The 25,871-nt window shown below is 43.7% G+C and overlaps 1 protein-coding gene and 1 non-coding gene across 6 annotated transcripts in view; both read right to left on the reverse strand.

Moving 5' to 3' along the window:
* The window catches only part of KCND3 (potassium voltage-gated channel subfamily D member 3), a 320,209-nt gene that overhangs the window by 16,189 nt on the left and 278,149 nt on the right, over positions 1–25,871 (reverse strand). For all 5 annotated transcript variants that reach the window (XM_043963883.1, XM_043963884.1, XM_043963878.1 and 2 more), the window contains one exon: positions 14,890–15,052. In XM_043963883.1, the coding sequence (XP_043819818.1) occupies positions 14,890–15,052 (163 nt within the window). The remainder of the gene's footprint in view (positions 1–14,889; positions 15,053–25,871) is intronic.
* On the reverse strand, positions 7,520–7,624 carry LOC122727058. The gene has a single exon (XR_006353026.1). It is a non-coding gene; the product is annotated as a U6 spliceosomal RNA (small nuclear RNA).

Genomic DNA, 25,871 nt, shown 5'->3' on the forward strand with positions numbered 1-25,871 from the left:
TCTGTTGTAGAGGAAAAGGTAGAGATATTCTCCAAAGGACTCAATATCACCTTCCAAACTAAATTGACACATTCTTTTTTTTTTTTTTTTGTGAGGCAATTGGGGATAAGTGACTGGCCCAGGGTCACACAGCTAGTAAGTGTTAAGTGTCTGAGGTCGGATTTGAACTCAGGTCCTCCTGACTCCAGGGCCAGTGCTCTATCCACTGTGCCACCTAGCTGCCCTGACACATTCTTTGATACTCAGTAATTTCAGTGCAAAGGGAGATCTTCAAAGCAGTTAAGTACCCACTCTGTGAAAGTCATTATGATACATGCTAGGGATGCAAAGACAAAATAAAAGTCCCTGCCCTCAAGGTGCTGATGTTCTACTAGTGAGATACAGCATTGGCCCATGTAAGTAAAATAAGGACAATTTGAAGAGAGCACGAATAACTAGGGAATCAGGAAAGGCTTCCCATAGGAAGTGAAATGAGTTGAGCTAAACACGAGGAAATGTGAGAAAGCAGAAATAGCACATTTCAGAAAACAAAGACAGAAAAAACAGCTGCATCAGGCCAAGTATAAACAGGAGAGATCCATGCTGGAAGCAACACAATTTTGAGGGAATTGATTTTGTAAGCTATATGAAAGGGAGGAAGATGCTTAATGATTGGGGGGAAAAATCATGGCTGCTATTGCTACCAAAAAGGCATCAATAACTATTGACTCACATGCCTACCTTCTCATCTCTACAAAACCTCCATGAGAATAATTAACGCACGTTTTTGAGGATGTCCTTGATGAAGATATGAGAAGGGTCTAATAGTCAGGCTTTCCCAAATATTTCAAAGCAGAGCACGTCTTTCACACAATTGACTGAGAGGTATACAGAGAATACAACAGCTCACTTTATTTGTTATTGCTGTTCATTCTAGAAGAGGACCATGACATCGGGAGGGGACTTCATGACTTGCAGTGAATTGGATTTAAGTGAGGGAGGGCTATGCAAGGTCACCAACCTCACTCTCTCTTCCAGACTCATCTGGATCCAGTGGCAAGATATACATCGGGAGGACTGGAGATGGCCCCAGATGTTTAAGGCAATTAGGGTTAAGTGACTTGCCTGGGGTCATACAGCTAGTAAGTGTCTGAGGTAAAATTTGAATTCAGGTCCTCCCAACTTCAGGGCCAGTGCTGTATCCACTGCACCACCTACCTAGCTGCCACTTTACTTACTTTTGTTGACAATGAAAAGCATTTTCTGCTGCCTGTAATGCTCTGCTACAACAAAATGTCATATCATTCTGTACATATTAAGAGCATACAAGATTCCTGGATAAAAGCAATCATTGTTTGATGGTCTCCCAATGATTGATATCAAGTGAGGAATAAAAAATGGAGATGTACCCTTGCTAAAAAGGCTTGCCACTGACAAGAAGGAAGTATGATGCAGAGTCCAAATGAAAGGATTCCCTATAGGGGTTGAGGTCCTCCTGATGTTCCTCACTGCTGATTGCATTAAGCCCCAGAATACTGCAGAACTTTCTAAGTAAGGTCCATCACTACTCATTGGAGTTTAGCCCAACTATCCATATAGGAAAAAACAAATGGATGAAGAATGCTTTTTGTCCAGATTATGATACACAGTTGTATAGCTTATCCCACAGAGCTGGCCCATCGTAGCATAGATCCTGGATACTGCTGATGGAAAAAAGAGATGCATTGAGAATTGAATAGAAGGAAGAGAGTGAATTGGATTACATTTTAGAAATTGTGCAGTGATTTTGGTTACTCCAAGTTCCTCCCTGAGAAATTCCATTGTTCTTCTATCATTATGCTCCTGGTCATGTTACATGATAGAGAATTATGGAACAGTATGGTGTCTGAGGAATCCAAGTGGTGGGTCACCCATAGGATAATAGAGAGGCATATGGTCATATAATTCTTTTCTGGACCAGATCCATGATTTCATTGATACAGGGATATCCTGGTAAATAACTTCTTCTACCAATGAAGATTGTCAGCTTTTTGAAATTTACAGTCTTAGAGACACAGGTACATTGAGAAGCTGTGATTTGCCCAGGATCATGCTAATTTGTACTAGGTTCTAATTTGTACTAGGGCTAGGATTTGAACACAGTTATTTCTGATTACAAGGCTGGCTTTTTGTCCCCTATGCCTTATTTCCTGGTGCAACGATGAAATTAAACACACAAAGTGATGTAAAAGATATGATCAAAGAGGTATGTGACTGGAGATAATGGATGGTTGATCATGTATTGACGACAAATGATAAACAGCTGGATGGCTCATGTGCTAGCCTAGTACCCACATAACATTGTAAGATTTAGAGCAGGGGTTCTTAATTGGGGAGTCCACAGAGGGGTTTCAAGGGTACTGTGAACTTGGGGAAAAATTGCATCTTTATTTTTCCTAGCCTTTACTTAGAAATTCTTTGTCTTTATTGGGTTGTGGACTTCTCCGGCAGTCTGGTAAAGTCTATGGACTTTTCAGAATAATGTTTTTAAATGTATAGAAGAAATACACAGGATTACAAAGGAAACCAATTATACAGCACTTACTATAGGCCACAACTGGGCTAAGCAGTTTTTACAAATATCATCTCATTTGAGTCTTACAAAACCCCTGCCGAGTAGGTGCTGTTATTATCCCCCTTTTACCATTGAGGAAACTGAGGCCAACAGAGGTTAAGTGACTTGCCCAGGGTCACACAGCTAATAAATGTCTGAGGTCACCTTTAAATTCAGATCTTCTTGACTCCAGGCTAAGCACTCTATCAGCTGTACCAATAACTGCTTCAAATATTGAAATATAATTATCAAAATATATATTTTAAAAACCAGATACATGGACCTTAGGTTGAGAACATATGTTCTAACTGAAATTCAACATTTCCTTCAATTATTTAAAAACACTGTTTTGAGAAAAGGTCCATAGGGGTCCACCAGGCAGCAAAAAAAAGGGCTCTATCTATATAACGTGATCCAGAGGAAGGTCCTCAGTGGTTCCCATGTGGAAGATTTACAGGAAGAACAAGGTAAGAGTCGAACAGGATTAGAAAGAATGGATCTTTTGCCATTTGTCCAGATGGAGGAAGGATCCCATCAGTGAGATCAGAGATACATGGAAGTATTAAAGAATATTGAAACATAAATGTACAAAAAAAAATCAAAGTGTATTATTAATTACATCAACTTTTCCTCTCACTCGTAGCATCACAGATTTTGAGTTGGAAAAGACCTCAGAAGTCACCTAATCCAACCCCATCATTTACCCATAAAAGATCATGGGACCCTTCTCCACTCTCTTCCCCATGGACTACTTGGGCTGTAGTACCAGTGTAGGTCACCAGGTGGCTCTCTCTCTAAGCTCAAGCTGCTCCACCTTGCTTCCACTGCGCACATGCAGACAGGACCGAGCCACTCAGAGCTGGACAAACCACTGAGGGCTTCTTAACCTGGGATCTGTGAACTATTAGTTTATCTTTAATATTTTGATAATGTAAGCCCTATGATCAAGAGAGAGCTTGTTCTGATATGTAAACAATGAGATGCAAAGCACTATTTCCTAAAAAAGTGCCTCCATTAAATGATACCTGTGACATCACTCATCCCACTTATGATAACCCCAATTATAATTATTTATATATTCTCATTCATCTATTTATTTATATAGTTTCATTCATTCATCTATTTATTTATATATTTTCACCCACTCATGCACCCATTTATTTATATATTTCCATGCATTCATTCATCTGTTTATTTATTTGGATGTTTTCATTCATTCATTCATATGTATAGTTTATTATTGATTCAGTTCTACACTCTCCATGTCTTTGTTGCCTCCAAGATATGGACAGTTCACGGGAAACGTATCATCTACATGGTGGGAGACAGTCACGGACATGGAAATGGAGGCCAAGAGAAATGAAAGGATGGACTCAAAGTCACACAGATAGTAAGAGGCAGAAATAGGGTTCGAACCCAGGCTCTCTGATTCCAGATCCACCATTCTTTTCATTGTACTACAGTGCTGGTATCTCACAACCCCTCCTAGGCACATCCCATTTGAAGCTGGTCTCTCCAAGGCTTTCAGTGCTTCCTGCCTAAATCGGATGTCTTTTTCTTAATTCTCATCCTTCTTGACCTCTTTGTAACATCTGGCACTGTTTAGCCACCTTCAATCCTTTCCTTGGATATTCTCCTCCCTTATTTTGGGACATGCTGTTCTCTCTTTGTTTTCCTACTATTTGCCTAACTATTTCTCTTACTCCTTTGTAGGGACATCCTTGTCTTACCACCTAATCGTGGGTTAACAGACCTCATCCAGGAGGGCAATAATATGGAAAGACTGGTCACAAAAACGAGGAGGCTGCCTACCTTCTTCCCCTTCCTGGCCAGGGCCACTTAGAACCTAACTGGACAGCTCCACTGCTCCCATGGCTTGGTGAGAGGGGAGTCACCAATCGTATTCTTCTGGGTAAGATGGAAGACCATGGGACTTGTCTTCAGCCCTGCTGCTGCCTCTTAGGGTCCTCCAGGCTTTGCCATCTGCCCTCCTGACCTCCATCTGAAGCTCTGATGTCGTCTAAAGACCTCTGGGCCTTGCCAACTGACTCACTGCAGCACTTTGGGAACTTCTGGAGTTTTCCATCTGCCCTGCAGCTGAACTTTCTTTTATATGCTGTCTCCCCTAATTAGAGTGTGAGCTCCCTGAGAAGAGGGATATCTCACTTTTTCTGTTCATATCCCCAATGAGCCGTGAAGTGCTTGGCACATAGTAAGTACTTATAAATGGTTCATTCATTCATTCATTCATTCATTCATTCATTCATTCATTCATTCATTCATTCATTCAATATGAGCCTAATAATAATAGTAACTAACATTTATATAGTTTTTACTATGTACCAGCCACTGTGCTAAGCATTTTACAATTACCTCATAATAAGCCTGTGAGAGGTAGGTGCTATTATTATCCCCATTTTACAGATGAGGAAACTGAGGCAGAGTTTTTTTTTAATTGACTTGCCCAGGGCAGGCCATATTTCATCTGAGGTTTTCCTGATTCCAGGTCTAAAGCTCTATCTTCTACATTCCTCGTTGAGCAGAAATGAATCCATTCATTGGACTTGGCACCAATGGAAATCAACTAATTCAGGCATGCCTTGGTGTAGTGACTTCACTGGACTTGGAGTTGGGAGAGGGCTGGAAAGTAAGATGTTTGAGGTCTCTTCTGTTTCTAGAATTCTATAATTAGACTCCATGAATCTTTGAACACAAAAGCATTGGAAGCATTTCCTCCAACGATGCAGATTGCAACCAACCCATGCTTCCCCTTCCTCTGTGCCTCCCATCCATGTCCTCTCACTAGATTATAACAGCAACTATTATCACGCTCATCAGAGGCACAGAAGATAGAGTGTTGGACCTGGAATCAGTTCAAATCCAGCCTCAGACCTTCACAAGGCACCTAACCTTGTTTCTCTCAGTTTCCTCATCTATAAAATGAGGATATTAGGGTCAGCCAGATGGCACAGTGTATAGAGAGCCAGGCCTGGAGTCAAGAAGACCTGAGTTCAAATCTGGCCTCAGACATTTACCAGCTATGTGACCTCAGACAAGTCGCTTAACCCTGTTTGCCTCAGTTTCCTCATCTGTCAAATCCACTAGAGAAGGAAATGTCAAAACACTCCAGTATCTCTGCCAAGAAAACCACAAATGGGATCATGTAGAGTCAGATGTGACTGAAACAGCTAAACAATAAACAAAAAATGAGGAAAATAACAGCATCTGCCTCGCAGGGTTATTGTGAGGTATTGCCCCAGGGGATCCACCCAATGTCCTGGCAACTTTTCTTAAATTCCCTTGATAGGGAGATGATACCAGTGGACCATCTGGGCTCTCTTATCACCAGACCAGCTTTGTCCTCATCCACTCCTTTGGTGACAGCCTTTATTTCTCTTTCTCTTTGGTGATTTCTTGTATGTAATGTATTGCAGCTTGCTCACTCTGACTATGCACCTCTCTGCTGCTCCTTGAGAAATCCTCTACTTCTTAGGAGACTGCAGTACTGGTTCCTTGATTTGCAGCCCTACAACATGGCTAATCTGCGATTATAATGTCGACAACTCTTTAATGTTCAAACCTAATATCACTTGTACCATGCTAGCATTCAGGTCCCACATTTTTCTTTTTTTTCATATTTTCTTTAAATATTATTTTTAAGGATAGGGACTCGATCTGGGATTTCATTAGTATAGGCAACTCCTAGGTGTGTGTGTGTGTGTGTGTGTGTGTGTGTGTGTGTATTCCCTCTACTAATGCAGGTAAGCCCCCTACTTTGTATCTTATAGTCTTAGAGACCTGCCTAGAGCCCCAAGAGGTCAGGTGACTTGTTCAAGGTCACACAGCCAGGATGTCAGAAGTAGAACTTGAACCCCAGTCTTTGTGGTTTTGACATCAGCTCTCTCTCCACTATGCCTAATGTGATTTTATCAGATGAAATGACATTAAGGAAGAGGCATTATAATCTCTTTTGCTGCTGTCCTCTAAGAACCTTGGGACCTTTCTGAGGGACTTGCAGCTGAATGAAACCTTCTATATACGTTTTCTCCCTGTATTAGAATGTGTGCTCCTAGAGAAGAGGGACTGCCTAACTCTTCTATTTGTAGCCTCCACTCTTATCGTGGTGTTTTGCATATAGCAAGCATTTAATAAGTGGTTTTTTCATTCACTCATACACCATGCTGCCTCTTATTTTAAAACCTTTAAAAATGTTCATTTTTATTATTATGAGCTTGACAAACACGATAACTTCTATTTATAAAGAAGCGTGGAAGAAGGTGGTTATATATTAAACTTGTTCCGTTGTTTTCAGTCACGTTTGACTCTTTGTGACCCCGTTTGGGTTTTCCTTGGCAGAGATACTGGAGAGGTTTGTCATTTCCTTCTCTAACTCATTTGACAAATGAGGAAACCAAGGCAAGCAGGGTTAAGTGACTTGCCCAGGGTCACACAGCTAGTAAGTATCTGAGGCTGATTTTGAACTCAGGAAGATAAGTCTTTCTGATTCCGCTCCTGTCACGCTATGCACTATGGTGCCACCTAGTGGTCCATACATATTAAACAGAGGATGATTATTCTGTAACAAACAGCATTTAAAAAGCACATCGCTATTTCAGCATGGTAGTTCCAAGACTGCCCTGCTTGCTGTTTGGATCCTTTAGAATGTTCTCATTCTGAAAATGTGCCATGGATTCATGTCTTTTCTTCCCTTTTTAAAAAAAGCATCGCTACCATGATCCCTTTGTTCCTATGACTCTACCCCCACCAAAGAGAAAGGGAGGAGAGGGAGAGGGGGAGGGAGAGAGAAGAGGAGGGGGGAAAGAAAAGAGGGAGAGAGAAAGACGGGGGAAGAAAAGGGAGAGAGAGGGAAAGAGGGGAACGGGGAGGGAGGGAGAAAAGGGGAGGGAGAAGAAAAGAGGGAGAGGGGAGGCAGAGGGAGGCAGAGGGAGAGAGAGAGAATGCTTCATGAATTTGCATGTTGTCCCTGAGCAAGGGCCATGCATCTTTTCTGCATCATTCCAATTTTAGACTCCATGCCGTCAAAGTTAGCATCCTACATCCTACTTTTCCCAGGCTCATTCTTTTAACTACTCTTCCCTCAGTCACCTTACTTAATCTCTCTCCACCTTTATCACAGTTTGTCTGCCTTGGGTACTGGTAGACCAGAGCGAAACTCTGGTTAAGAACTGGATGAAAATGTAACTGGGAAATGTCTAAGAAAATAAATAAAAATACAATATAACATAGATAATGTTAATTTGTGGTTTTCTAAGTCAATATTTGGCCTTTAGGGGTCCTGTTTCTATTTGAGTTTGATCACACTTTTGTGGACAATTGGGATCTATACATCAGGTGGGAAAAGTTCTTAACCTGGGGTCAGTGTCTTTAAAAAAATTTTTATAACTATTTCAGTAGAATCGGTTTCTTTTGTAATCCTATGTATTTTATTTTATGCATTTAAAAGGATAATTCTGCGAAGGGATGCATAGGCTGAAAAAAAAAAAGGTCCAGAATCCCTGACTTATAGGAATTTCTGATAGGGATGGTACCATCCTGTATCAGAGAGAAGGAGGGTTAAAAGAAGAACTAGGATATTTGACTCTATATTTGCGACTTATTTCTATCTTCATTCTGGCTTCTGATGTTACTGTTATGACCTAGCCCACCCATCATAGCTAGAGGCCAGGTGAGAATGACCACTTAACATCCTGAACTTAAGACCCAAGTCTGTCGTTTTCTCTCTCAGCATCTATGGCTATAGAAGACTCAGCTATATAACCTTTCTGTTGCAATTGGAGGGCTGTATTATTATCATCCTCTTTAGAGGCAACTAGGTGCTGGACCTGGAGTCAGAAAGATCTGAGGTCAAATCCTTCAACACTTACTAGCTGTATGACACTGGGCCAAGTGACTACTTGGCTGCTGTCTGCCTCAGTCTCCATTGTTGTGAGCATCAAATGAAATAATATTTTAAAGTGCTTTGCAAACCTTAAAGGGTTATATAAATGTGAATTGTTGTTATTGTTACTATATTCCCATGACCATTCCCACCTTCCTTTTTCCTTTATATAGTGCATGCCCCCCCCCCTTCATCTGACATCTAGTAACATGAGGACCAGAAGGACCCATGCTTCCTCTTGAGCCTGTATGAGAAGCTGGAGAGAAAATGTGTGTGTGTGTGTGTGTGTGTGTGTGTGTGTTTATTTGTATCCTGGAGATGGGTGTGTGTGTGAGAGAGAGGAGGGGAATAGGGGTGAGTGTGATGGCAGAATGTCTACTAGACATGGGCTGGGGGATCCTACTTCTTGGCTTCCAGTTCAGCTGAGGAAAGACCACACACAGCATAGGCTGACCAGCAGTTTCTCATTCCCAGTAAGCACAGATTCCAATGGGAGGGGAGGGGCACTGAATGTCAGAGTGGTGGCGAGGTCTTCCTTTCAGGAAAGGAGATGTCTGCTGGAAATGCTCATTCCCCTTTGGTGATGATCACTCATTCAGAGTGCTGCTAGCTCTCCATCAATCTCACCCTACATTCCTTAAGTACCTTTTAACAGTTTTGCTTACAGATGCCCTTTAGTACCTGAATATTTATATCTCTCATCCGGAGTGGCAACACAACTCTCTCCTTGTAAGAACAGAAGGAGAAAGATGGAGAGATGGGGAAGTGGGAGGAGAGGCTAGGAAAGATAGGACGGGAGTGAAGAGGAGCAGGGGAGAGATTAAGAGAGGAAGAAAGGAGGGAACTAAGGAAGGAAGAGGAGGGAGGGAGATAAAAGAGGTGAAGGAAGTCAGCAAAGAAAGAGGACAGAGAGACACAGAGAAAGAAGAAAGGGGGAGAGAAATATAGAGGGGAGGAAGGGAGGGAAGGAGCTAAGAGAGGTGAGGGAAGAGAAGAGAAAGAGAGCCACAGAGGGAGAGAAGGAAGGGAGAGAGAAGTATAGAGGGGAGGAAGGGAGTGAAGGAGAAAGGAAGAGGAAGGGAATGTAAGAAAAGGAAGGGAGAAAAGGAGAAACATCTCTCTTCTCCCCCAATCCCCAACTTCCCAGTCCTCTGCCCCTGCTCCTAAATTTACATGACTCAGAAAACATGATGCCTGTTTGGCCAACACCATTCAAATGGCTGATACAGAAAACCTATGAAAATCAAATGTGAAGGGAAGAAAAGAATGAAGGCATTCATTTCCTCCTGGACTCCAAGTCTGATTGCTTCGAGGCCCCAGGCATGTGGGCTGGTGCTTATTTTCAGAGCTGCTCTATCTCTTAAAGAATTGGCTTCAGTCGAGGGCTAACATTTGCCCTACAACCCCTGCTCCCCTTTGTGACCCGTCTTCCTCAGACCTGAGCGGCACAGCCTGAGCCGCCAAAATCAGATAACTCATTTTTCCCCTCTGGCATAGAGCCCAAGGTGAAAGGGGGTACGGTTGAACAACCTTGAAGAAAGGCAGCATCAGCCTGAGTGAAAACCTTGTAAATATTTACTCTGATGTCAGATAGAGAAGGAAGGAAGGAGGGAGGGAGGAGACAGGGAGGAAGGGAGAGGGGGAAGCAGTCATCTTCATCTGTCAGGGTGGGGAAAAAGACAAGACATAGCTCTGTGTCTCTTAAGGACCTAGGAGGTATTTAAAGAGTAATGGGAAGTGTCCAGCTTCACACCTATGACCTTTGGAGGACGAGCAGGAAGCAGATGAGATGCCCCAAGAGGTGGGCAAGTGGGACACGGGACATGCCTCCAGTGCAGCTGAGTTAGGGATACAGCCAGTGTTACTACTACCAAAAGTTAAATGTGAGGCTGGGAGCTTAGAAAATGTAGCCAATTATTTCTCTAAATCATCTGCTCAGTTGAAAGCATTTTAGAATACCCTTAGGGTTGATTCCAGTGAGTACTGAAGCACTCTGAGTACTCTGTTGACTGGGGAGTCATGATAGGATGGGGTAGGTCCAAAACCAGAGAAGGTTCAGGAAACAGCTCTTCCACAAATTTGAGTAGAATCCAGTAAAGCAGTAACTAGGGTGCGGCAAATGGAGCTTTGTCCCAGGGCACCAAATTTCTTTGCTTTGTATGTTAGCAGAGGCTCCTGGCACTATCCTTTGCAGGGGATTTGATGTGATGACACCTGGAGGGCTAAGGTTTTGTTAGGTTAAGTCCTCTGTTCATCCAGTGCTATTTTTACTACTAAAATGTGTTAGGAAATGTCCCAGTGCAAACTCCAGGCTAGGGGCCCCCTGAGTAAAGATTTTGCCTGAGAGTCCCATAGCCCTGTTCTCTTAGAGCTCTGGGAACTTTTCTCTTCCAGCCTCAAACCCCCTTTCAAAACATAAAACTCAAATTTTCACCAGGAAATGTTGTCATCATGACACTGGAAGTCAAAACATGCTGATCTCATTTTTCAATGCCAGCCTGTTCAATGCTTCCTAACTTTGCCAGGATGTACTTTGCTCAGAAAGGATCAATTGCCTCAGTTCCATCCTGCCTACCCCCCTTGCCCTGACCTAGGCTGCCTGGCACCACTCTGTGGAGTCAGCCAAAACCACGTCTAATTAATTCTTTTCCACTGTGGGCTTTGGGGAGGAACAAACAATCTATCTTTGGAGCATTTAAGCTGCCAAGGAGTAGCCAGCCTCTCTCTCCCTCTCCCTGTGTCTGTCTCCTCTATCCTCTTTGCACTTACTCTGAGGGTTTCTACATGAAGAGTGAATGGTTTTTTTGTTCTGTTCACCTTTGGGGAACTCGGGGTCAGCACACCCCATCTGGAGCCCACCCTTCTGTCTTCTTCCCTTTCCATAAAAGATGCTTATTAGGGTCATCACAAACAATCTGGTTCTCGGGACTTTACTGAGTTGTTCTGGGGCATCTTTGCTTTTCCCAAGGAAATAGAGCCTTCTTGCATTTCTATTAAACCCAAACCTCAGGTCTATTGTCTTCTAGGACTTCAGGTAGTAAAAATAATGGCCACATTCCCAGAGACTGGGGTCTAATTGGAGGGGGTGATGGGCAGTTATCGGGTCAAGGGAAGTCTGAAGGGTTATAAGAGCATAGGCTGGAGTGTATGTTGGGAGGTCATCTAGCTCAATCTCTTTATTTTATAGGTGAGGAAATAGAGGTCGACAGAGGCTAAGTGATCGGCTTCAAGGTCACACAGGTAGTAGATGACAGCTGGGATGGGAGCCAAGGGCTTCTGACTTCATATTCTGAGCTCTTTGGTATACCATATAAGGAAAACTTCACATCAATTAGAGCTATCTGGGAGTGGAATAGGAATTGAGTGGAATTGAGTGGGTTTCCCCTCAATTGAGGCATGCAAATGAAAGCCAGGTGGCTAGCTGTTGGAGATAATCTAGTGGGGACTCTTGGTCAGGCTTGGATCGATCTAGATCAGGGGCCAGCCTGAGAGCCAAACCCGGTCTATTGCCTATTTTTGTACAGCCTGCAAGGTAAGAATGGTTTTTTACATTTTAATGTTCAATGAAACTTTATTTAAAAATGTAAAAATCATTCTTTGCTTGTGAGTCATAGAAAAACAGGCAGTGGGCTGGCTTTGGCTCTCAGGTTATAGTTTCCCAACTCTTGGTTGAGATGATCTCTGAGGCTCTTTTTTTTTTTTTTTTTGCAGTGCAATGGGGGTTAAGTGACTTGCTCAGGGTCACACAGCAAGTAAGTGTCAAGTGTCTGAATCCAGATTTGAACTCAGGTCCTCCTGAATCCAGGGCCAGTGCTTTATCCACTACACCACCTAGCTGCCCCCTGAAGCTCCTTCTAAACCTAAGGTTCTGTGGAATGGATAAATGCCAACCTAAAGCAGGTGTCTGGGGGGAGTGCTGGAGGACTCTTTTCGTCACTAAGTTGGGTATGGTTCAGAGGTCATGTTTACCAAAGTGCAGATGACATTAAAGTGATACTAATACTAATACTAATATGCTAACACTAGTACTAATACTAAGGCAGCTAGGTGGAGGTGCATAGTGCATAGAGCACCGGGCCTGGAGTCAGGAAGACTCAGCTTCCTAAATTTAAATCTGACCTCAGATACTTACTAGCTATGTGACCCTGGGCAAGTCACTTAACCTTGTTTGCCTCAGTTTCCTCATCTGTAAAATGAGTTGAAGAAGGAAATGGCCAACCGCTCCAGTATCTCTGCCAAGAAAACCCTAAATGGCGCCATAAAGAGCTGGACACGACTAATATGGATGAACAACAAACAACAACAATACTAATACTAAAACTGGCAGAGAGTCCAATAGGAAGGAGGACTCTGGCTTTGAGTTCAGAGGACCAACCTGCTGTTTCATACTCTCTCTGGGGGTGGTTTCTGGGAAATTAGAATGTTTTGATCCTGATGTCACTGGATCAACAATTTTCCCGGTGAGAATCACAAAGTTAAAGAACCAGAGATGGAAGGGACCTTAAGAGATGACGTCGTGCTGGACCTTCTCACTTGAGATATTCCTTTGCTGTGACTCTTCTCCCATTGGTGAGTTTCTTGCTGGGCCTCCATTTAGGGTACGACAGGCCTATGTTGGCCGTGTTTCATTCCCCTCTTGGCTATACTTCTGATTCTCTAGACTTTGTTACCATTGCCCAGCTGCCCTTTCATCCTGGTACTTCCCTTAGTGTGTAGGACCTCCTTACCCTTCAATATCCCTCTGCCACAGTGGTCCCCTTCTGCCATTGGTGAATCCCTTCCAGGGCCTCCATTTTGGGGGTGATGGACTTATACTGGCCATGCTTTATTCCCCTCTTACCTGTGCCTTTTGTTTGTTTTTTTTGTTGTTGTTGAGGCAATTGGGGTTAAGTGACTTGCCCAGGGTCACACAGCCAGTAAGTGTTAAGTGTTGAACTCAGGTCCTCCTGACTCCAGGGCCAGTGCTCTATCCACTGTGCCACCTAGCTGCCCTTACCTGTGCCTTTTGACATAATACCCTCACTGGGTCACGCCTAAGCTCCTTGAGAGCAAGGACCTTTTTTTTTGCTTGTGTTCCCAGTATTTTGCACAGTGCCTGGCACTCAGTGACTGCTTAATAAATATTTATTGACTGACTAATTCCCCAAAGCACCATTCCCCTCGAAGACATCTCTGACAAGTAGTCATCTGGTTTCCACCTGAATACCTCGAAGTAGGTATTAAACAATTCCTCCCATCTGCCCAACTTGTTCTGACACAATCACAGCCATGTACCTTCATCGCTCTTCCTTCTCCCCACCCTCACTGTAAAAAGGAGACCCCAGTCCCCAAATGGGTGATATTCAGACACTAGGACAACTGGTGTATTCTTTTCTGGTGGACTTCCCCCCCTCCCCCCATGCTACCATGGCTTGTCTGTGCTCCTTGGTTTTGGATTGGGGGAGATGGGCTCCCTCTGAAGAGTTAGGTCTGGGTTTAGGGAAACAGAGAACCCGACCCATCTCTTATGTTAAGTGTCATGTGCTTGAGATAATGATGAACCTGGAACTGGGGAAAGAAGACCATATTCTTGACCTCAAAAATGTCTCAAAAGGCCCTTACAAAAGGCTAGGTATTTGACTTTAATCCATGAGACTTTAAGTTTCTTGAGGCTAGGAACCCTGACTTTGGTCATCTTTATATCCTCTTTCTTCTCCAATCCCCCATTTGCTCTATGTAAATCTAAAGGGCAGAAGAAGCAGCAATGTGTGGAAGCCAGAGGAAGAGGAGATTGGGTGCAAAATAAGTAATGAATGGCCACTGAGGTAGAGCTATTCAGTAATGGATCTGAAAAAAAAAAAAAAAAGAAAAGAAAAGTGATGGATCGGGTTTGTCTTCCAGAAATGCTCAGAGATCACCCATTGAGAACGCAACAGTGGGGCAGCTAGGTGGCACTGTGGATAGAGTACCGGCCTTGGAGTCAGGAGGACCTGAGTTCAAATCTGGCCTCAGACACTTAACACTTACTAGTTGTGTGACCCTGGGCAAGTCACTTAACCCCAATTGCCACACACACACACACAAAATAAAAGAGAATGCAACAGAAAGAATTCTTGTACTAAGTATGAGGTTGAATTAAATGAACACATCATCATTTGCAGCTGTAGCCACAGTTGGTATGAGGCAGAGGCAGGCCTCCAACCCTGGTCCTTCTGATTCCAAAGCCCATCCTTCACTCCCATTTTGCCACGCTACTCTCTTTCCTAGAAGAGGACACTGAAGCTCAGTGAGATTTAAATGATTTATCCACCAGAGGCCCAGAGCCAGTAAGTGTCAGGGGTCAGAATCTGAACTCAGATCTTCTGGTTTCTGGGAGTGTCTGGCTCACCTTGAACATCATGGGCAAGAAAGCCTCTGTTTGAGTGGGTTGGGGACTCACCTTCTGTGCTCGTCGCTTGTCAGCTCTCTGATTCTGGTGGTAAATCCGACTGAAGTTGGAGACGATGACGGGGACAGGCAGGGCGATGACCAGGACGCCGCTCAGGGAGCAGATGGAACCAAAGATCTTCCCTGCGATGGTCTTGGGCACCATGTCCCCATATCTGGATTTGAGAGAGAAAGAAAGAGGCCCCCAGTGGAATTAAATTAGTGTGGCCTCTCTGCCTCCTCCATCTTGCTGTTCCCCCTTTCCCCAGCCCTGGAGGGGAGGGAAAGGGAGCTGGGGCTTGAAGGATGGTCAAGGCTAATTTTTTTCAGACATCTCCCTCTACTATCTCTACATTGCTTCTTCTAATAGGAAGCAGTGGCCAAAAGAAAGGATTTGGGCTACCATGGATTGAAATCATGCCCCTTCCGTGTAGCCTCATGGTTGACGATGATAGAATCATACGCTATTAGAGATGGAAAAGACCTTGGAGGTCGTGAGTCCAGTCTGAGCTCAGAGAGGAATTTTGTCTGGCCTCCAATGAGGTCAACCCACAATCTCTTAAGGCAATCAATTAACCAACCAATAAATCACAAAGCATTTAGTCCCTATCCCGGTCCCCCTCACCAAGGCTCATGATATCCCCAGTTCCTTCAACTGATATTCAGATAGAAAAAATTCAAGAGCCTTCATCATCCTGGTTGTCCTCCTTCATCCACTCTCCAGATCACCGATGTCTTATCCTAAAATGTGGAGCTCAGAACTGCACACAATGTACCCAATGGGGTCTGCCCCAGGCAGAGTACACTGGGACTAGCCCTTTTCTGATCCTAGACACCCATCCTCTCTCAATGCCTTTCTTTTCTTGGCAGCCCGTTTCACTTCTTCTTCTTCTTTTTTTTGGTGGGGTAATGAAGGTTTAGTGACTTGTCCAGGGTCACACAGATAGTAAGTGTCAAGTGTCTGAGGTCAGATTTGAACTCAGGTCCTCCTGAATCCAGGGCTGGTGCTTTATCCACTGCAATGCCACCTAGCTGCCCCTCCATTTTGCTTCTTATAACAAGTCAAAATCTGCCTCTCTTACAACTCCTGCTGCTATATCAGGATAAGGGATGGATTGTGCTCTTGGGTCTCTTGCCTCCTGTCATTTGCCATTCTAAGAAATCTTTCTCCATACTCTTCCGGCTTATCTCTTCCTTCCTCTGAGCAACTCTAGAATTCATTTGCTATAGAATAATAATAATAAAAAGAGGATAATAGCCACCACTTATAGAGTACTCTAGAGTTGGCCAAATGCTTGTGAGCTTCACAACAATTCTTTGAGGTGGATACTATTATTATCCCCATTTTACAGATGAAGTAACTAAGATTAAGGGACTTTTCCAGGGTCACCCAGGGTCTGAAGTAGGAGTTGAATTCAAGTCTTCCTGTCCCCAAGTTGGGGACTCTCTCTACTGAACCAACTTCCAGCACATCTATAGTGGAAGGAACCTGGGAGAGCTTTGGGGTTTAATCCCTCCTTGTACAGTTGAGGAAATAAACCCAGAGAGGGGAAGTAATTCACCTAATGACACACGTCAGTCTGTGGCACAGCTAGCACTAGACCCCCAGATGGGCATCTTCAAGCTTCCTTTCTGCTTCATGACAAATGTTGTTTTGTTAGTAAACCTCTAATATGTTTTTGCTTTTGCTCATCGATATTGCAATATCCTTGAGAGTAAGAACTGTTCTCCATGCCCCCGATGTCTCCAGTACACTGCAGCTTGAAGTCAAGAAGACTGGAGGTCAAATCTTGCCTCAGATGCTAGCTGTGACACCATGGGCAAGTCACTTAATCTTTCTCAGACTGAGTTTGCTCATCTCTGTGATGGGGATAATAAAAGTGCCTACCTCCCAGGGTTGTTGTGAGGATCAAAAGAGGTAACATATGTAGAAAACCACTTTGGAAACCTTAAAAAGTGATATAAATACTAGTAATTATTTTTGATTGGAACTGGTCTGCCCTTAGGCCTTGGCTGAGTTGCTCTGGTGATCACTGATCACTTTCCCATTTCTAAGAGATAGGGTGGGAGGTCTCAGGTGGAGGCTCCAGCATCTGGGTCTCCTGAGGTGGAAGGAGCTTTCAGAAGCAACTGCTTAAGTTATGAAGGACCCTGGGAGATGAATCTCTCAGGACCTTTCCTGGCATCTGTGAATCCACATCCAAGTATGGTCAAGGGCCAGGATGTGCTACTTGCAGAATGGAGTAAGGAATATGCCTGAGGTTCTGTCCAGGAAGCTCTATTTACTAAGCTTTGCCAGAGATCAGAAGGGAGTGAATTTCTGGAATCAACATCCAGGGGTTGTCCTTGGGTCTTAGAGATACATCAGGTTGGGGAGGTAATGTCCTCCTATGCCCTCTTCCTTTTCCCCCTGAGGGATAGGCAGGAATCCATCCTCCTATAGAATGGGAAAAAAAAAAGAGTGTGGGCCCCACTCTTCATGCCTGTTTCAGTCTGAAGAACAGCTTGGCAAACCCCTTCCTGATGTTTTGATTGGTTAGAAATTCACACTTCAGCAATTGCATTGGGGGCCCTAATCTCCTGTCCCTGTTCTCATTACTATCTCCCTTCTAATAAATAAAACTCTGTCCCAGCTGTTAAGTGTTATTTAGCCTTCTCTTTAGGAGATAATTTAAAGGGCTTTGTTAAGCCAAGAGTTCTGAAGCTGCCTTTCTCCAAGGACAGAAACACTTTCTTCCCAGCCTCCCTGTCCACTGGGTGCCTAGAAACAGAGGGGATTAAAATGGCCATTAATCATGCCATTTGCCAAATGCAAATGTCACTTTGAAATCATATGGCTTATTTCTTTTATGAAAGCTTAAAGTTACTTGTCCTGAGACAAGTCCATCCTTCCAGGCTCCCAGGTTAGCAACCTCAGCATTATCCTTGTCTCCTCCCCATCTCCATCCTACAGCGGCCAAAATCTGCAATTTCTGTCTCTCTCACCACCCAACCCCTTCTCTCTACTCCACAGCTACTCCTGCAATAGCCCCCTCATTGATCTTCCTGCCTTATCTCTCCTCTCTCTAATCCATTCTTCATACATCTGAAAAAGTGATTTTCTTTAAGCCCATCTCTGATCACATCACTCCACCACTCAATAAACTCCATTGGCTCCCCATTTCTTCTTAGGCTAAAAACCTAAACTCTTTTTTTTTTTTTAAGTCCTTCAAAATCTAGTCCCTATCTCCCTTTCCAGCCTCGTTATACAGGATCTCCCACACCATGGTCTAGCTAAAGTGTCCCTCTCATTATTCTTCATCTATACTGATAGTCAACTATCCAGTCCCTACTGATTCCAGGCACTGTGTCAAGTGCTGGGGATTCAAAGATACAAAGGAAGGTGAAAACCCCAGTCTCAAAGAGATGGCAATCCAATGGACCACAGCTCTCTTTGCTTGGTTCTCTGTCCTTTGTGTCTGGGAGGTATCCCTTCCTCCTCTCTGCCTCACAGAATCCTCATGTCACAGGAAGAGGGTGTGGGGGTGCTGTAAAGAATCACACTTATGCACAGTCCAGTTAGAATTTAAATGGTCCTTTATTGGGCCCTAGAGAAAGGGACCAAGAGGGAAGTTACAGATTTAGCCTCAAGGGGAAGAGATGGCTTAGAAACCTCTTCTTCCCAGAACAGAAGGAAGGCAAAAGCTTTTTATGGAAGATAGCTGGGCTGAGCACCTGAAAATGGAAAGTTCCTTTTGGGGGTGGGGTGGGGAAAGCTTGGATGCTTGTCATTCCTGAGAGTCAAGGGGGGTTATTTTTATTTATTTATTTTTTTAGTGAGGCAATTGGGGTTAAGTGACTTGCCCAGGGTCACACAGCTAGTAAGTAAGGGGGGTTATTTTTTAGGAATGATGGTCCTGACTTCTGGAGTTAGCTCTGTCTCCTGGCTTTAGTCAGGTAGTAGCCACACCTAAATGACTTTCCCCACCATAGAATTTTATCTCCCTTTACTTCTTAGATGTGTCCTTGATCTGATATCTAGTTGGCCAAGCTAAACTTTAATAGTCCCTTGTTTCCTTGCTTAATAACAGCTTCTTGATTGATTGAGAAAACCCTGGGGGGCCTGGGGATTCCAGGCCTTGTAGAGTGGACTGGAGATGGACTGGAATGAAGGTTAAGACAGGCAGACAGGAGAACAGACAGAGGAAAGAGGTGAAAATTTATTGTTGTTGTTGAGTTGTTTCAGTCATGTCTAACTCATGACCCCATTTGGGATTTTCTTGGTAAAGTTGCTGGAGTGGTTTACCATTTCCTTCTCCAGCTCATTTGACAGATGAGGAAACTGAGGCTTTTCCAGGGTCACATAGCTAGTAAGTGTCTGAGCCCAGATTGGAACGCAAGATCCTTTGCTCTATCCACTATACCACCACCTAGGGCTGTAGTTAGGGGGATGCAGCATGATACAGTGGAGAGACCACTGGATTTAGAGTGATAGGACCTGGGTTCAAATTTGGACTCTGCTATTTATTGCATGACCTTGGGTTTTTTTGGGGGTTTTTTTGGTTTTGTTTTTTTTTTTTTTTTGTGAGGCAATTGGGGTTAAGTGACTTGCCCAGGGTCACACAGCTAGTAAGTGTTAAGTGGTGCTTTATCCACTGCAGTGCCACCTAGTTGCCCCTGTTGAATGACCTTGGATAAATCAGTTAACCCTTCTGGGCCTCAGTTTTCTCATCTATAAAATAAGGGAATTGGATTAGATGGACTCTAATGGTCCCTTCCAACTCTAAATATGGATATCAGGTGGAGGGGGCTAAAGACACAAAGGATTAAAGTGCCCCTGCTTTCAAGGCCCACATGGTGCGCTGTCTCTTCCAGGAAGCCTTCTCTGACTTCCTCCCCAGCAGATGGAAGTGATCTTTCTCCTTAAATTTTTATGGCCCTTTATCTGAATACTTGAGGTCAGTGTCCTCAATACCTTTGCATCTCAAGTGCCTCACCCAGTGTCCTGCCCAGTGCTTCCCACACACCAAGCACTTAGCAAAAGAAGGTTTTGTTGAATTTTGGATTGAAGGTCTGAGCCTCCTCTTGACTGGTGATAAATCATCGCATTTGGTCCTGGCACTTATTCAGCCTGGTGCCTTCAACTCAGAGCCCCACAAGACAAAACAGAGTCAACAAACCTAATTTGGGAATCACTTTCTTCCCCCTTCCCCTTCTCCCAACCCAAGGGAAGTCAGGCAGGCTTTGGATAGTAATTGTATTTGCTGCTGCTTTTTTTTTTTAAACTCAAAGGCTGGAGCTGTGCCAAGGTGCCCCCTGGCACCAGGTCTGGCAAAGGGGAGATGCAGTGCCCTTTTGGGGCTAGGAGAATTGAATTGAATCCAATCCAATCAGTACCTATTAGGAATAAGGTGCAAACTGTGGCTACAGACAAAATGCAAAATCATCCTGGCCCTTCAGGTACTGAAAGTCTATTGGAAAAGTGCGATTTCTGTTTGGCACTATTTCTGGAAACAAACACAGGCCAAATTCTGCGACTGCAAACACCACTAAAGTGAACATTTCTGTTTATAATGAAAATTTTCCAAACAATCCAAACAGAAGGCTTGTTTGTTACAAGCCATATTCCATACAACCAGGGGTGACCAAAGAATGTAGAGTCCTTTGGAAGTGGGTGAACGGGATTAGTCGTTTTCTGGAAGCACAGTTTTACTGAGAGTCATGAAGCCGGCTACTGCCTTAGCCATCAACCCCTTTTGTTCTGTAGATGAAGAAACTGAATCCCTAGGAGAGAGGATGACTTACCCAAGCAGATGAGGCTAAAACTTACGCCACTGACCTTGGCATCTGCTTGTCCCACCAGACATTGGCCATAATCTGCAACAACTGACATGGGCATTCCCGAGAAAGAAAAGGTTCTAAAATAGTTACAGCCTTTGGTGACCCTATGATGCTGAGTCATCACTGCCCAGCCTAGTGGTGCAAGCTGAGAGAAGGTCTCAAGCATCTTAGAGCATAGCCTGAAGCACAGGACTTTAATCAGGCACACACAAACCACAGCGAATTCTAAACTCAGTAATCCAGGGAAAACTGTACTGGAAATCAGACCCACAGAACCACTGCTAGGTGACACAGTGGAGAGATCACTGGCCCTGGCATCGAGAAGACCTGAGTTCAAATTCTACCCCAGACACTTACTATCTGTATGATCCTGGGCAAGTCACTCATTGATCTCAACAATAACTATTAGCGGTTAGATGCTGTTATTACTCCCATTTTATAGATGATGAAACTGAGATAGGTTAAGTGACCTGCCCAGCTCATGTACCTAATAAGTGTTTGAGGCAGGATTCAAACCTGGGTCATCCTTCCCCCAAGTCTAGCACTCTATCCATTGTACCACCTAGCTGCCCACTTAATACTTATTCTTGTGTCCTTCCAGAAGGCAGTCACAGAACCAATGGGGGGAAGTTTGAGGGAGGCTGATATTGACTTCCACATAAGGAAGACCTTTGTAACTGTTTAGGCTATCAGAAAATAAGACAACTTACTCAATGAGCTTGTAGGAGAGATAGCATAGGAGAGTAGAAAAAGCATTGATTTTAGAGTCAGGAGGGAGCTGGGTTCAAATTCTGTCTCTCATACTTTTTTTTTTTTGAGTGAGGCAATTGGGGTTAAGTGATTTGCCCAGGGTCACACAGCTAGTAAGTGTTAAGTGTCTGAGGCCGGATTTGAACTCAGGTATTCCTGACTCCAGGGCCGGTGCTCTATCCACTGTGCTACCTAGCCGCCCCTGTCTCTCATACTTACTACCTGGGTGACCCTGAACAAGTTACCTAATGTCTCCAAGCCTCAGTTCCATCATCTTTAAAATGAAGATGATAATAATAGTTATATTTGCTGTAGCAGGTTGACAATCAAATTATCAAACCCCTTATATTACAGATGAGGAAGCTGAGGTCCTAGGGAAGTTAAGGGACTTATCCAAGGTCACACAATAAATTCCCAAACTCACCCTTCCTTCGAACTTGACTATTTCCATTGGTGGTAATAACTGTCTCCTATTAAACATCATCTTGGACCCTTCCCTCTCTGTCATGTCCAACCGAATGATAAGTCTTTTCTATTCCAAGCTCATAATATCATAGAATCATAGAATCTCAGACTTGAAAGGGGCAGTAGTGCCCATCTAATTCACCTGGTAGACAATGGTTCATCCAGCCTCTTCTTGTGCCCTGGGGCAGCCCACCACTCAGGGGGCATCTGTTTCTCCCTGTCTATTCTCCCTGATACCCTTCTAGTTCAGGCACTGATTATATCTCACCTGGAGCATGGTTACAATCTCTTAACTAATCTTCTTGCTTCTCCTTTCTCTATTCCATCACACTATATTTATAATCAGGAGATCTGGGTTCAAATCCTGGAATTGCTACTTATTACCTGTGTGATTTTCGGCAAGACATTTGATCATTCTAGGCCTCTGTTAACTCACCCATAAAGTGAGCGTTTTAATTTTACTATCTTCAAAATTCACATCACTCCCTTGTTCTAAAAATTTTAGTTGCTCCCCATTGCCTATAGGATAAAAAACAAACCTTTTAGCCTGTCAGTCAAGGCCTTCCACAATATGGTTCCCATCTACCTTATTTCACGTGACTCCCCCTCATTTACTCCAGCTTTCAGCCAAAATGTTCCCTAATTTAGTGTTGGTCTCTTATGCCTCCGTGCACTGGTGTATATTCAAGGTAAGTCAACACATATTTTTAACTGATAAGTTATAAAAGTAGGTCAACAAATATTTATACCAACTATTTACCATATGTTAGCCACTGTGCTAAGCACTGTGGATACAAAGAGAGGCAAAAATTGTCCCTGCTTTCTAATATGGAAGACAACATGTAAATAATGAGGGAGATATAAGAGATATGCTGTGGATGGGAGGTAATCTGAGAAGGGAAGGAATTAGCAGTGGGGCAGGGAGGAGGGACTATGCAGATAGGCCTCTTGGATATGTGGGATTTGAGCTGATTGTTGAAGAAAGGCAGGAAAGAATAAGCCATTGATTGCCCCCTTGAATCTCCACCTACTGAAATCTTTTCCTTCCTTCAACATCCTCCTGAGGTTTGACCTTATCCAGATCCCTTCCTCATATCTCCCATACCCTTCTGGCCTTTCCTGCTTTAACTTGTCTTGTAGCTACTTGTGTACATGTCCAATTTTCTACGGCTCTTATTAGATTGTAAACTCCTTGAGGGAAGAGGCTATGGCTTGTTTTGTTTCTGTGTCTCCAGCATCTATCACACTGTCTTCCTTATATGTGGCAGGTACTCAATTAATTTTATATTTCTTCATGAAGTACTAGGTTGGCCTGGATGACTTCCAAGGGTCCCTTCCAACCAGGGCTGGAATTAGGAGAAGGCAGATGCCTAAGGGGCAACAAGAAGCGTATTGAAAAAAGAAGACATTTTTATTGGTACTATTTTTGCATCACTTACATTTCTCAATATATCCTCCTCACACTGCCTTTCAGAAGTCAATCTCTTGTAATAAAGAATTTAAAAAGAGGGAAAAACAAGTCAATGAAACTAACCAACGTATTGAAAACATCTGACAATGCATGCAGCCTTCTACACCCATAGTCCCCCCACCTTTGTGAAGAAATGGAGGTGGCGAAGTGAAGAGATTAATATTTTTAATAGTACAGGATTCTCTTCTCTGTGACATGTAGGGATTTAAAAATTTTGTGATGTCAAGTCACATGTTATGATAGAGGTTTTTCACCTTTTCGATGTCATGGACCCTTGTGGTATTGGGTGAAGCCTGTGAATCCCTTCTCAGAAAAATGGTTTAGAATAATTGAAGGAAATGATAAACTACAGTTAGAGATTAGTGAAAATAAAGATTTTTTTCCATTCGAAGTTTGCAGACCCCTGAAATCAATCCACAGACACCAGATTAAGCACACTTGTATTAAAGAGAGGGACCTTTCTACCTCTGGTGGACAGTAACACAAATAGGGCCAAAGGCTTTTTTTTTTTGTTTGTGTGTGAGGCAATTGGGGTTAAGTGACTTGCCCAGGGTCACACAGCTAGTAAGTGTCAAGTGTCTGAGTCCGGATTTGAACTCAGGCCCTCCTGAATCCAGGGCTGGTGCTTCATCCACTGTACCACCTAGCTGCCCCTGGGGCAAAGGCTTTGAACTTTGCCTATGGTGTATAACATGCCTTCTCCTACCTCTAAAATTCTGGGATCTTGGGATTCAGAGATCATCTAGTGCTGCTTCTTATTTTACAGATGGGGAAACTGAGGCCTAGAAAGGTGACATGACTTGTGCAAAGTCACAAGGACAATAAGTAGCAGAGCCAGAATTTGAACCCAGGTCCTCAGATTCCAGAGGTTGCCTCTACTGTTACACAGTTGCCCCTGGGAGGGAGTCAAGATTAAATTCTACCTTCTTGGGTTGCTTCATAATATTGCAGTAAGGAAGTATCCCTGACATTCATATACTATAATTTGTTTCTTCTAGAGAAACCTGGAAAGACTTGTATGAACTGATTCAGAGTGAAGGGAGCAGAATCGGAACAATTTGTACAATAGCAACATTGTTTAAAAAAAGGGGGGCAGCTAGGTGGCACAGTGGATAAAACACTGGCCCTGGATTCAGGAGGACCTGAGTTCAAACTCAGCCTCAGACACTTGACACTTACTAGCTGTGTGACCCTGGGCAAGTTACTTAACCCCCATTGCTCCACCAAAATGAAACAGAACAAAACAAAAAAGAAAACCTCGAAAGGTTTAAAAACTTTAATCAGTACCATGACCAATGATTATGAAGAATGTTACCCATCTCTGCATCACCAGAAGGATGATGGACTAAGATGCAGAATGAGATGTATGTTTTTGGACCTAGCCAATGTGGGAATCTGCTTTGTTTGTGTATTGCAAGTGAGATTTTTCTTCTTTTCTTGGTGGTAGAAAACAAATGTTTGGTAATTAAAAGGAAGCCTTCCTGAATCATTGCCTTCTCTCCAGACTCTATCCCTCCCCCCCTTCATATTCCTTAGTATACTCAGCATGGTTGGGGGGACCATTTAGCCTGTGGCGTGGTGGCCACACTCACCCAAAACTCTCAGCACAGGCTTGGTGCTAAATGTTTGGGTTCTCCAGGATCTGAACCTTGTAGTCCTGCCTCTTAGCCGGCTCCTTCCTTAATCTGGGGTTCATTCACTCCTGAGATAACCCAAACTAAAAATCCCACTCGTGCAACAGGACCCTGGGTAGTCAGTGGTGCCTTTGTGTGCAGATCACTGACCGCATCATCGACTTTCCCGGGGAAGAGATGCTGAAAGCTCCTGTAGTGGTGGCAACAAGAGCAAGTGTTTTAGGGAAGGAGGCCTGAGGAAGCTGATGGGCAGGGTTAAAGCAGAGAGGGGTTGTGGGCCCCCAGATGAGGAGGGGAATGGGGTTGGAGGAGGGGCAATGGAGGAGACTGTATTCTCTTGGGCACAGATGGCAGGCTGTATAATTCCTCTGCCTGAGCAGGATGGAAGACTTCATTGGACATATTCAAGCAGGGTCTAGATGGCAACTTATCAGAAGTATTGACCACAGAGTCCCTTCCTCCATCGTCCAGTTCTGTAAAGGGTTTGAGCTGGGCCTCAAACCAGGTCCTCTTACTCCGGATCCATCACTCTCCTCATTATATCACATCAGACTTGTCAGTTCTATCTTTTTTTTTTTTTTTGCTGGGCAATGAGGGTTAAGTGACTTGCCCAGGGTCACACAGCTAGTAAGTGTCAAGTGTCTGAGACCAGATTTGAACTCAGGTCCTCCTGAATCCAGGGCTGGTGCTTTATCCACTGTGCCACCTAGCTGCCCCTATCAGTTCTATCTTTGCTCAGCCAGATGCAAAGAACAGAAAAGGAGAAAGAGCAAGAAAGATAATGAAAAGTAGAGAAACTCATGGAGGAAGAGAGACCTCCTGGAAGAATTTAGCCTTGTTTGCTCCTCTAGGAAA

This window comes from Dromiciops gliroides, chromosome 4 (assembly GCF_019393635.1).
Source record: "Dromiciops gliroides isolate mDroGli1 chromosome 4, mDroGli1.pri, whole genome shotgun sequence".
Lineage (NCBI taxonomy): Eukaryota > Metazoa > Chordata > Mammalia > Microbiotheria > Microbiotheriidae > Dromiciops > Dromiciops gliroides.